This window comes from Centroberyx affinis, unplaced genomic scaffold (genome assembly GCF_046629955.1).
Source record: "Centroberyx affinis isolate AG114_WGS23_722 - 3 ecotype Tasmania unplaced genomic scaffold, CSIRO-AGI_Caff_v1 ptg001550l_1, whole genome shotgun sequence".
NCBI classification, from domain to species: domain Eukaryota; kingdom Metazoa; phylum Chordata; class Actinopteri; order Beryciformes; family Berycidae; genus Centroberyx; species Centroberyx affinis.
This window is the reverse complement of record NW_027280005.1, coordinates 129313-142995: the sequence shown is the minus strand read 5'-3', so window position 1 is coordinate 142995 and position 13683 is coordinate 129313. Positions and strand designations below refer to the sequence as shown.

General features: G+C 39.2%; 1 protein-coding gene across 1 annotated transcript; it reads left to right on the top strand.

The window, feature by feature from the left end:
- The first annotated feature begins 368 nt into the window (after nucleotides 1-368).
- On the top strand, nucleotides 369-8384 carry socs2 (suppressor of cytokine signaling 2). Its single transcript, XM_071527629.1, has 3 exons — nucleotides 369-848; nucleotides 1746-2004; nucleotides 3770-8384. Exons 2-3 carry the CDS (start codon nucleotides 1878-1880, stop codon nucleotides 4240-4242), a joined length of 600 nt encoding a protein of 199 aa, XP_071383730.1. The 5' UTR covers nucleotides 369-848; nucleotides 1746-1877; the 3' UTR covers nucleotides 4243-8384.
- The last annotated feature ends 5299 nt before the right edge of the window (nucleotides 8385-13683 follow it).

Here is a 13683-nt window from a genome sequence, read left to right as displayed (position 1 = left end):
AAATGGGATGTAATTGGTGTTTTAAATAATTAATTAAATAGCCGAAAGTTATTATAGGTCTATGCACCACTTTTACTATCAACTGTCCATGCTCTCAGCCATTTTGCGACTTTCTCGGTCGTTTTTACCACATTGTTGGGTCGTTCATGTGCGTTGAACTCGTAATCAGCATATTTCCGATAGCACTTGAAGGCAGAGAGAGAGAGAGAGAGAGAGAGAGCGAGAGAGAGAGAGCGAGAGAGAGAGAGAGAGAGAGACGCACACACACGCGTGCGCGCGCATAGAGCGAGCAGGAGAGCGTGTGTGTCAGACTACCTTAAATCGCTGCGCTCTGCACCACGTGACAGGATTCCTGGAAAGTTCCTGGAAATGCTCCTTTTGTGTTAATGGCACATTCTGGTTATATGGGTTATATTGGTTATTGGTTATCGGTGTGCACACATGTTGCCAGCAGAGTGACGGACACTATGTTCAAGACACAGTCAAGACTTTACTAACACTTCGGGAATAAATGGGTTACAACAGGGCGCCCTTGCTTGGACAAAGCTTTAACTGACAGATCCTATAGAGAGTGAAGTGAAGCTGGAGAAACACTGTGGACGGCTGAACCTCCATCTCCCTCCTGTCTGCCCTGACTCGTCATAACAAGTTAACGGAGAGAACAAGCTGGCAAAATCATCCATGAGAGGAATAGCTTCACTCAGCCAGTGGAGCTGACATGTATATGTGCTGTATATGGAGGATAAACTGGTTTTGCTATACTGAGCCAACGGGCTTGGCTAGCTAGCTTGGAGGCTAGCAGCTAGCTCCACCACCCAGACACAGTTGCCCACACTGGATCTATTCTGGTATGTAACTGTTGTTATATTCCTCAGTGACTGCTATGTCAAGGTAGTTGGCTTATTACACCTGCAGATGTGTTGCTCAATAGAGAACGATAGGCTCTGGATCACCTACTGTCATCTAGTCTCCAACAAGTCCCGATACGTTCAGTTTTCTCTGGCAGGAGAAGGTCACGCCAAACTCCATTAAAAATCGGCCGATTTATGGTTGCCTCATCTATCGGCAAACATACACATTTCGTACAGATTATTTAATACCTTTTACGAATCGTTGGGGTCTCCTCTCAAATTCGGCATACAAGTGATTCGTCAAGAACTTCTTATTTTAATAAAATTACAACTTTTAGAATTGATTCGCCTGTTATTGCCACAGTCCTTTTCCACCAATGCACTCCGTAGAGGGCACGACGCGAGTAGGGTGAACCACTAAAATTTGGAGATTTTATTGAAAAGAAGTGCGGCTCGGTGAATCACTTCTATGCCGAATTTAGCAAGAGACCCCACTGATTTGTAGGTCTGAAGTCATGTTATACGAGGTATGTACTGTTTGCCTGTAAGCGAGAATTTATTACATTGCCAGATTTTTTGAATAGAGTTCTACAAGACACTATCTAAGAGGAACGGCTGGGGCTAGTCGGGACTAAAACTACCGATCATTAAGAGGCGATACTCTGAAATTTGCCCGAGGCTTTGTTGCCCTTTAATGTTGCAACATTAGGCATAACACAGGCAAATATAATTATAATAACCGTCACAATATCATAATAACAATAATTATATAATAATGCTCATAATGGATCAAAGAAATAATATTTTGCTTAATTACTCTGCAATATTCCCTAGTTGGGTCTAGCTGGTGTGTTGAAGAAACATGCATAATTTGATTGATTTGCTTATTTGCAGGACAGCACTTAACAAGTTTGCAGACTGAGAGGCAAGCAGTGCCTTCCCTCCACACCGTGAAGCCTCTGGCTGGGTAGACCTTGTCCCATGTCTGTGCTGTGGGCCTACAACTAGGCTGAAGGTGGTTCTCCAATGACCTGCCAGTCATCTGAGTCTACAGAAGCCATCCAGAACGAGAGAAGAGCCGACAGCGACTCCAGGGTTGTAGAATCGGATGAGAGCCGCATTGCGTTAGCTATGAAAGACTTGAAAAACACAGGTAGGCCTTGTGGTTTCCTGTTTCTTCCTAGCACAGTCACCATTTGAATTCAGTTCACTTTTGATCAGTAATTTGTTTTTACTTTATTTGTTCTTACAGAAGCATATAATATAAACACATTTGCATAAACAAAAAAATACCAGTTATTTACTGTACTGCTAATTTTCTTGCATGTATATGAGTTTTGAGATTCCTGTGTATTGGTGAATGGACCTACACATGAAAAAAAAGCTCTATGAATTGTTTTCTAAAATGATCCCATATGAGATAATAGTAAATGGCTTTTGATCAACAGTAGATTTTGTCAAGAAGACAGTGCTGTATATATTTTTGCAAAACACATTTTTTTGAACTAATTAATCATACTATTCCTGTTCAACCATGTTTTCTTTTGGTGAGATTTTAAAATATTTAGAATAGTTTGTAAACTCCTGAATTTGCCACAATCTTGGAATTTGAATTTAAACCCCCAGACATCTAACAGTTTAGACATTTTTATAGAGGCTTTCCTTGAAATGTGCTCAAATTTAGTACTATAATATAATATAATATAATATAATATAATATAATATATATAATATAACCTAACATTATCATAATGCAATTCTGATTTGATGATAAGTGCTACAGCAGAGAGTTGGGCCATTTCCATGTCAGGGTGAGTGTATTAGGAACCATACAACTACGGCTGCTCTCCAATTTAGCAAGCATTTCCACATTGAAATATGTCATTTAATAATTGGATTGTTTTAAAAATGTACTTTAATTTTCATGCCAGGAAAAAAATGACAGGTATGCAGTTTTTCCCCGGGTTTTTCTTGTAAGGGCGGAAAAGCCTCTGAATCAGCATTTAGATCATGGGACACTAAAACTCTCCATTAAAACCAGACTAATGAAATTCTACTCTACAGACTCATGGGTCACGATGGCTAATGGTTGACCGCAAGACTACACAATTTGTTGTTTTTGAATTATACAATTACAACAGAGGGCATTTTTTGCTCATTAGAAAAGCTGAATGGAAACCACAAAAATTGGATAAAACCCCCTCAATATCATTATTATATAAGTGGTTATTATGCTAGCTTGAAGCAGAAAATATTTTTGTCGACAAAAGAAACTATGCAATAAACAGCAATGGAATAAATAATGATGTAGGCTTGATATGATCAGCCTGACCTCCCAGAAACATCATACCTGCTGTCTTTCCCATGTACAAGGAGCCCATTGTGGTTGTATGACCATTAGTTGGTACATTAGAATATCATACATGGTGTTTCTACATGCATAAATCTACACTGTGGTTGTATGACCATTAGTTAGTACATCACAAAGTGCATTTCTTTATGTTCCACTTTGCATGAAAAATGACCAACATTAGCTGACACCGAAGACAAATAACTAATTCTAGAAAAGCTATTTTTCAATCAATTCTTGAAAAACTAGATTCTTGAAAGGCACTTTCCATTTCTCTCATGGATGTGTTTTTCTGACATTCAGGAAAGGGATTTATTCACTTTCAACACAGCTGATGGAAACGCAGCTAATTTGCACTTTATTTTTTGAGATATTTCAAAAGTTCACGTAAAATTCGCCTGACACTTGGATGAAAACATAGCTATTGTGGTAATCAGTTTCATATGTGGTTTGTATGTATTTCTTGTATTGTTACTTTTTTTTGCAGTGTTATTCAGTGTCTTAGGTGAAGTGTCCCCATTTATTCCCACCACTTTGCTTATTTCTGCTTGATGTCTCTCTGGGATAGGCTGGTACTGGGGCAGTCTGACTGCCAACGAAGCCAAAGAGATTCTCCAGGATGCTTCTGAGGGCACCTTCCTGGTACGGGACAGCTCCCAGAGGGACTACCTCTTCACCATCTCCGCCATGACGTCTGCGGGCCCCACGAACCTGCGTATCGAGTACAAGCACGGCAAGTTCAAGCTGGATTCTGTGGTACTGGTGAAACCCAAGCTGAAGCAGTTCGACAGCGTGGTTCACCTAGTGGAGCACTACGTTCAGCTCTCCAGGACCACCGACAAAGCGGCTTCAAACTCTCAACCCTCAGCGCCTCCCAATGGGACAGTGCAGCTGCTCTTGACCAGGCCCGTCTATACTGCCACCCCTTCTCTGCAGCACCTCTGCCGCATCGCCATCAACAAGACTACCAGGCAGGTCCAGGATCTGCCTTTACCCAACAGACTGAAGAACTACTTGACAGACTATACCTACAATGTGTAGGGATTATTAAGGAAGAGCATGGGACTACAACTCATCTATGGAATAATACGAGTGCAATGCATCAGCTGTGTGTAATGACCACTGTCTAATCCCGTGCTGAAGCCCCGGACCCCGCAAGTAGCCAACACCTCTTCGTAGAACTTCAAGGGACAGGTGGTAAGCAGTGTGGTACTGTCATCAACAGGGTCCAAAATTCCCACCTGCCAAATGCCAAATGCTGGAAAAAAAGTGTCTTTGGTGGATACATCAATAATGGGGTCTTCACACTGCGAGCAACTTGATTGATGGGTCGCTCTATTCTAACTGATTGCGCGTGGTGCAAAAAGCTCCGATTGCATCTAGGTAAAGGTCTGCAGCTACTAAGTTGTGAAGAGGCAAATCATGTATTTTTGCTGCTCTCGTATTGCCTTTCATAACGTTACATCATTTTAACAATTAAACACAGCTAGCTGGCTAATTAGGTAGAGTTAATCAAAAATGAACAGGAAAAAAAAACTCAGTAAAGTTACTCCCAAGCCTATCATCAATCCCGACAATGGATGCAACCGGTTTCCAAGGAACCTTTTTTAGACGTTTATTCCTTTAGTCTTTCAAATAGGACTTTTAGAGAACTGGGAAGCTTTATATGGCTGTGATCAACTTCTCGTCCATTTTACAATTGCCTTTTAATGAAACATAATCACATTTGAAGGGAAACAAGAAGTGTGGAAATCTGATTGGCTGTTGACAGCCGATGACAACGGAAAGTTCAGCCATGGCCAATTTTTTCTCAGCCGACGAGCTTGTTGACCATCCACACATTGGCCCAGTTTCCCGGGTCGCTCAGCTCTATAGGAAATGAATGGACTTCCAGTATTTTAAGGTATACCGGTATGAATTCTTGCAAAGGTATGTGTTTTTACAATACCCTCATCAATGGTTTTTTTAATGCTTTATATTCTAAAAATATTTAAAATGCACCTAGATCTAAGGCTGCGCCTAAGAGGTGCACATCACGTTATGTTCTCTGTCACACCAGAGACTAAATTTTTTTTTTTCTCCAATATTGAACTAGGAATGCAACCGTCCTGTCTGCAAAGTGACATTACCCCAGCTGCTAGCGGAATCTAAATATTCAACAAGTCACGTAATCATAAATCGAGTGGAAAATAATTTTTCTCTAGTGCATTGAACATCAAGCTGGCTGTCTAACTGTCATTTTGTGATGCGCAGACCAGTAGACTGGTAGCATTGCACCCAATCCGACAGAGGTTCCTATTGCGGAACCGAAAGTGAGACTGGCATATTGCCCCTGATTACCTTTGGATTCCACTGGACACACTGTTCTTACTGTAGGTAAGGCCAAGTTATTAATCCATAACCCACGACAGGCCGTAATATATTGAAATAAAATCAATCAAATTAAACACACACACAACCACCGGCACAAGTAAATTGTCAACCTGTAGGAAACGCTGTAGACTGTTTTGAATGACAGCTGCACCCTGACATAAATGTTTTGTTTGCTCGATTTTTTTAAAGGAACAATCAGTAATATTTTACTGGCTCGTTGCACAAAATGACCATAACATATCAGTGGGGGACCGCAAATGTTGTTGATCAGTGCCAGTCACTCCACTGTTACCTCTATGGCTGCTGAGATTTCAAGCTTTCTAAACGAGCAGTCCAGTCCGTACCAGTCCGTTTTGGTGGAAATGCACCATACCCCCAGGCATTTCGATATATGCCCAAGCTCCGCCTCCTTAACTACCCCTCCCCTCAAGACACCTCTGCAACAAAGCCAAAAAAAAGCCTTGTTCTAAAGCCAAAAAGGCCAAAGACAAAGCCTGCTCCAAAACCTGAGTGAACATTGCTGTAGCATCTCAAAGGTGGAGGGAGCTTAGGAAAAACTTCAAGACCAATGCTAACGTTAGCCACCCAAGCTAGCTAGCTAACGTTTCTTGTTTACATAGCAAATGTTAGCTCGCCACAGTTTCGCTGTGTCACATTGCTCACTAGTTGCTATGCCAACCATCACTTCTGGTTGAAAACAACAGATTCGGATGGTCTGCTGCCAACGCAAAGTTTGACATTTTTCAAAGTATTCGTCACACCGTTGTGAACGTATCCGCTGTCCACAAGGGGGCGTTGTATTTATACTCCATTACGGAGGTCCTCCATTGACTTGAATGATTTCCGGCGTAGCCAACGGGACTAGCGTACGTCAGTTGGGTACAAGGTGTGAGACTTGTGGAGGACACACGTTTGCCAATGTTGTTGCAGTTCCTATGGCTGCCATTAGATGTTACTAAAGAGTTCATATTATTGATTGTTCCTTTAACTCCTGAAAATATCTGCAGGTTGCACATAATTAGAGGAAAATTTTATGTTTACTATCCAATCTTTTCTGTTATTTCATGTTTTATACTGTTCAACATTCATGTTCATAATAAAAGTAGTGTTATTTAATACCATTTTGATTGATTCTCTAATTATAGTTCAATTTTTCTTATTTTTTTAAGCATAGTATGAAGAGTCAACGATCTGAATGGGGGACAAAATCTGAACTCATCGGTTGGTGTCCTAGAGTGATGTACTTTTCATAAAGTGTAATTTAAATTGGAAAACCAAATACCATCATCAACCATCAACCACCATCAAATATCGTCATACCGTCAAAAACATGAAAAATATTGTGATATGATATTTTGGCCATATTGCCCAGCCCTAAGTTCTAGTGACTTGTTGATTGTGTTGCTCGCAGTCTGAACGCACAGTAAGGGTCATTTCCAACTTTTTGAGACTATAACGTTTTAATGCCTCAGTTATCTTCAATCTTAGGTCTTTGCCTGTTCTCAGACTTTGTCCCTGCTGGCCACCGTACACTCTAGCAAATCAAAGCATAAAATGGCTCTATATCAAACAGGCTCCTGATTGGCTGCCTGTTTCACTGCTCTACACAAAGCAGTAGCATCTAAACCTCCTGGATGGTTAACTAGCCTAACATTACCAGAAACTTAATGTTAACACATCGCAGGTGTGAGGCCGCCAAAAGGAGGCAGGTAAAGTTTACCAGTCCTTGGCAGGTCAGCTAAGTTAATTTCAGACACTGGTCACCACTAAACATTCAGATGGGATATGTTATTTGCGATTTTACTACCTCTGGTCCATTAAAAGGTACCAGGGAATGTAATATGTAGAATTACAGGGCTGGGGTCCAGGTTGATCTCTGATTTGTGATTTTGGCATGTCTCTTCCACAGAACCTGATTGGTTTCTGAGGATGGGGGGGGGGGCAAAAGTGTGTAAAATCTGTTGAGGCGTTAGTTCTACAGTAGGTCACTCAGGTAAACAGGGCTTGGCCTCTGTGAGGGGTTGGTTCTTGCACACCTTTGTCCGCATTTTGACGCTCTTATTGTTGCGCTCATGTCTGAGACATGAGCATCCGACACTGTGTTGGCTTTGGTTCTAAATGATGTTTTTATTTGTTCATTATCTATTCTATTGTTTTTTTTTCCCTTTTATTTTTGTATTGTAGGCTACTCATTGAAGGGAAGGGGTGCTTTATTCTCATATGGCTATGATTTCATGGTGATGAAGTGCAAGCGACATACAGTAGACAATAGGCCAAAAACGCAATTTCTCTTCCTCATGTTCCCTCAAGAGATTAAAGACGATTGACATTGAGATTCTTTAACTTCTACATGAATAAATGCTTACTATTAACATAAAACACCAGTGAGCAGAACAATAAATGTGCAGCATCATGGTCTGATGTCTGCCGTCTTGTGGGTCTACTGTACATATCACATCTATGGCTGTGACAACACAGAATTGACTAAGGTTTGGGACTATGTGGCAAAAAAAATGCTTTGAGGAAGAAACCAGCTGTAGGCCTAATTGATTTTTTTTTTTTTTTAATGTATTTATTGATTGTGTCCCACTGTGTTTCCTGGTACATTTTCTTAACAAAGCTGCACAAAATTTTAAAGCATGCATTGTCCTATCAGTTGGGTTGAAGATCACCGGTCTGCCTTCTAGGCATTGACCGGCATTGAATGAGTTGTGTGGCTGTTGTGCCTCTGTATTGTTGCTGTTGTTGTCAATAGACAGTATAGAAGCAGGTCTGGATGAATTCCACTTATGAGACAAATAAAATTTTTATACGGTGTTTAATCATGTTGCTGTTTAGTTTTTTTGTTTTTGTTTTTTTTTTTTAACAAAATGAATAGCCCCTATATAGCAAAAGTGTAACCGTAGCTACATTTCAGCAAAAACTTGAACTCCTCTCTACCTGTCCTATAGACCACTGGTTCTCAACGTGGGGTCCGGGGACCACCAGGGGTCCTTGAGGGGGTTCAAGCAAACTGATGAATTGTTAAACCTCAGCATTATTTCATTTACAATAAGTTAACACAGTTAGAGAATGAAGAAGAAAGACTCTCATGGAATTCTGGACAAAATCCTATCTAGCAATACAAATATTCTCATATTTGGGTCCAAATCTCATCAAATGGGGGTCCATGGCCCTAATGTGGACTAAATTAGGGGTCCTTGATATGAAAAAGGTTGAGAATCACTGCTATAGACATTATAATATGTGGGAATTATTCTCATCAAACCTTTTAAAATTAGTAGTGAAATACTATTTATATATTTCCTCCCAACAGGCCAGTTTGGATTCACAGTGTTCAAAGACTTTGAGAATATAGCTCTTGATGAGCAAACTCTTGTCCTTGATAAGAATCTTTGTTATGCTTATATAACTACACATATAGTACTACAAAACCTTCCAACTGCAGGCACATGAAAAACATTTGGTCTGTTTTACATAATCACCCAAAATGACTTCCTTCTTTCTACTGAAGAACTATTCCTTATTGTTCTGGATGAGGATAAGCAGATAATTGTAACAGATTGGAGGGTAGATGGCAAGTGACACCATTTGAAGAAGGCTAATTCCAGTAGGAGTATTCTCAACAGGCAGAATCCACTTGTACAGGTACATTCTGCAAAGAGACAGTTAAGTACCAGGCTGCATTCCATGTCCCTGTAATCCAATGTGTTGGATTGTTGCCTAGCAGTTGCCATATCAGGTGCAGGGTCACGTATGTAAATGAATGAAAGCTGTATAATGAGCAGTGTTACACCTCTCAGACCAGAGTAAGTACCTTACTGGGCCAAGTGTCAGTGCTGTACAGCTCTGTTAAGACCATTAGTGCGATTCACTGTAAGCCTATTGACATAAGCCAGCGTTGACATGTTTGCAACATGTAGAGTGTTTTCACCTGTTTGCTATGCTGTACACAAGCATAAACAAAACCTTTAACATCTAAAAAGACATTTATGCGAACATTTTTGCACCTGCTAAAATGATATTTGTCACGTTAGTGTCAGTTGAACAACAGGTGAAAATGACTAAGCATAGTTAGCAAGGGAGTCATTCCTATGTTCCTAGGGTCCTATGTTCCCCAGATTTATATGGCACATAATGGGAACATGACAAAGGGTCCTATGTTCCAAAGGTTCTATGTTACCAGGGTCCTATGTTCCACAGCTCTATATAGCACATAATGGGAACCTGAAAATGATGTTCTGTATTCACTTAATATGGTAAATTAGGGTTAGGGTTAAACATAGGACCCTGGGAACATAGGACCCTGGGAACATAGGACCCTTTGTCATGTTCTCATTATGTGCCATATAAATCTGGGGAACATAGGACCCTGGGAACATAGATGCGCTCCTGTTAGCAAGGGCTGAACTGGGGGTGGCTTCTGCTGGTTTAGGTTCAAGAGGGAATACTTTACCACTAATGAGTCAAGGGTGGAGACAGAGTATAATCTCACTGTGGAGAGGATCAAATTAATGCGACCCTGTCAACAGATTGCATCTCGATGTCTTATTTGCTCAGTGTCACGTGGGGCCAAGGCAGCTCATCACTCCCCACAGCAGCTATCTTAACGGAGTCATTCCTATGTTCCCAGGGTCCTATGTTCCCCAGATTTATGTGGCACATAATGGGAACATGACAAAGGGTCCTATATCCCCAGTTCTAGGGTTAGGGTTAGGGTTAGGGTTAGGGTTAGAGACCTTCAAAATCAAATAAAATGATAACCACTGGTTTTGTTGTGTTTATATAGCTGTTTTGAAGCCTTGTTCCTATAAAAAAAACTGGATAATATTTATGAAATATTTTAACTTGAAACGGGTCAAATTTGACCCGAACACAATAGGAGGGTTAATGTGTGTTAACAGAATATTGAACTGGGGAACATAGGACCCTGGGAACTTAGGACCCTGGGAACATACGCTCCTATTTTAACGTTTAACTCGTCTATAACGGCATCATCCTGCCGCGTCCACAATGTTGAAAAAACTATTTTTGGTTGAACCACAGAACATATTTCACATTTTAATGAATGTGTGCGGTAAGAATATTTAAATAGCTGTAAAAAGAAGTCTTTAAAGGCAATGTGACACAATATAAATATTATTTTCTCAGAATAAACATGCATACAGACAGAGGTGGAAAGTAATTACGTACATTTACTTAAATACTGTACTAAAGTACAATTTTGAGGTACTTGTACTTTACTTGAGTATTTCCATTTTATGCTACTTTATACTTCTACTCCACTACATTTCAGAGGGAAATATTGTACTTTTTACTCCATTACATTTATTTGACAGCTTTAGTTACTAGTTACTTTGCAGATTTAGATTATTAATACAAATTATAAATCAACTAATAAATTATGATATATTTCTTATAGGTTAAGCTACCCAGCAGTATATCAAGTAATTAAAATTAGCTCCACCTTTACTAGCTGCAACATTAAAGTGATGAACACATTAATGCATCAATAATTATAGTCCAATAACATGATATATCTGATTCTGAAATGGGCCATTCTGCATAATGACTACTTTTACTTTTGCTACTTTAAGTATATTTTGATGCTAATACTTTTGTACTTTGACTTAAGTAACATTTTGAATGCAGGACTTTTACTTGTAACAAAGCATTTTTACACTGTGGTATTGCTACTTTTACTTAAGCCAAAGTAAGTAAGTAAGTAAGTAAAACTTTATTTATATAGCACCTTTTTTAACACAGGTTACAAAGTGCTTTACATCAACATCGGCACAGAACAGAGAGAACACAAACACAAAACACATACAAGAAAAAACATTCAGAAGTACATACAGACATAACGCACATAAGATATCGAAAGTTATAGAAAGGCCATCCTAAAAAAGTGGGTTTTTAAATGTTGTTTAAAACAGGCAACACACTCAGCTGATCTAATGTGATGGGGGAGAGTGTTCCAAAGTCTGGGTGCCAGGGCAGCAAAAGCGCAAAAATAAAGGCATGAATAATACGTTCTAAGTCAGAGGCCGATAGTAATTGTCTGATTTTTGCAATGTTTCTGAGTTGAAAAAAACAGGATTGAACCAATTTGTTGACATGGTATTCGAATTTCAATTTAGGGTCAGATATAACACCAAGATTCCTAGCGTTAGTTTTGACATAGTGGGCAAGTGGGCCAATGCACTGAAAAATGCCATTAGTAGTAAATTCGGGGCCGATAATGAGAAGCTCAAAGATCTGAATACTTCTTCCACCCCTGGTTTCAGAGGGTATAGTTACTATAGAGGGCTATAGTTACTAGTTACTTTGCAAAATAATGTTTTACATACAAAACATATAAAATAAACTCATAAAATATGTTGGATTGTTAGAGTTTAAACAGTATATGGAGCAGTTAGACCTACAAAATTAAAATACTTCTTACAGGTTAATGTTTCACTCTGAAAGAATGAGGACTTTAACTTTTGATACTTAAGTACATTTTACTGCTAATACTTCTATACTTTCACTACATTATGGTATTGCTACTTTTACTTAAGTAAAGGATTTGAGTACTTTGAGTACCTCATACAGATGGACAAGAGGAACACCAGCAGTCACAATGATACTGCTTCCAGTGCTCCCACATTTATTGAACTATTGTACAAAGTTTTGACTCTAGGTCTTCATCAGGTATGTGATCAGCCTGAGAATGGAACCCTGGGGAACTCACATCGGCATGTAATAGGTGAGACAGTGCCACAGGTCGTACACGCTGTACTCTGTCAGATTATTACTGTAGCTCCTAAACCAGGCCAGACAGTCTTGTACAAATCCTATAGGTCATCAAATCTCTTGAGTAGGTTAAGATGATTCGCAGAGTAAAGCTTTTACTGTGTCAGTGAAAAGAGCCACATTGTCTTCTTTACTGTAAATTATGATATTATTCAGTGCCTTGATTATTGCAGAGATGCAACCATGGCCATCTTGAAAACCAGGTTGCATGTCAATGAGTATCCTGTTGGGTTTAACAACTTGATTACCAGTTAATCAAAGAGTACAGCACTGCAGCCATGAAGTTGAACTACAGTAGTTCTGTTGGCACCAGTTTAGGTGCTGTGTCATCTGCTCTTACCGTCAATGAAATCAAAGAACCACACCCTGCCTTTCATTTGCATGTCTGGATCTATTATTACGGTGGCCGAGACGTGTCGAACGAACTGCATATCCAAAACACTTTGCAAATTCGGAAAACTCAAGCACATTTATGGAAAACACAAATGCAAAAATCACAACACAAATGCAAAAGCCACAACATAACAACGGAAGTGAGCAACAACGGATGTTGACAATGAATGCATTTGTGTTGTGGCTTTTGCACTTGTGTTTTTCGAATTTGCAAAGCGTTTTGGATATGCAGTTCGTTCAACACGTCTCGGCCACCATACTATTTAGCTTAGAAGCATGAAAGCAATCAGCAAAGTCAGTTGCTGTTAGGCCAGCTATTACATAATATATTTTATTTAACAAATGCTAACTTTCTACATTCATTGCAGCAAGTTAAAGCTTTATCAATTGATAGCGTGCTGTTTTTACGGTTTCAGTAATTAAAGGTGTTCTTTACACAAAAAAGTTTTAATTTTCCAGAATTTGCAATGTAAAAGACATAGCAAGTAAGTGACTTTTGAACCTACCTTTCACACTCACGGGACTTCTTACCTACTCACATCAACTAAAATGTCAATTTCATACACACTGTTTAACAACCAATTCAACAATAACAACTTTAACCAAATCATTTCCATAACTTAATTAACACAACTTATTAATGCTGAACAATAAATGCCACGCGGCATTCTGAGAAACATGGCAATAGCACTCCGGACGCCACAATATTTTGCTTTCCACTTTCACTCTGATATTGTAATTTGTCAATCTTTATATAATATAATATACACTATATCATATCTTATAGTTCCCCACCAGCAATTTTGATAATAGACCATTACTACTATATAATTTCTAAATGTATTTAGATAGTTACCTAAAAAGATCTTTTTGTTATAGTGTGTAAAAGAATCTGATACCCATAAAAATACTATACCCATA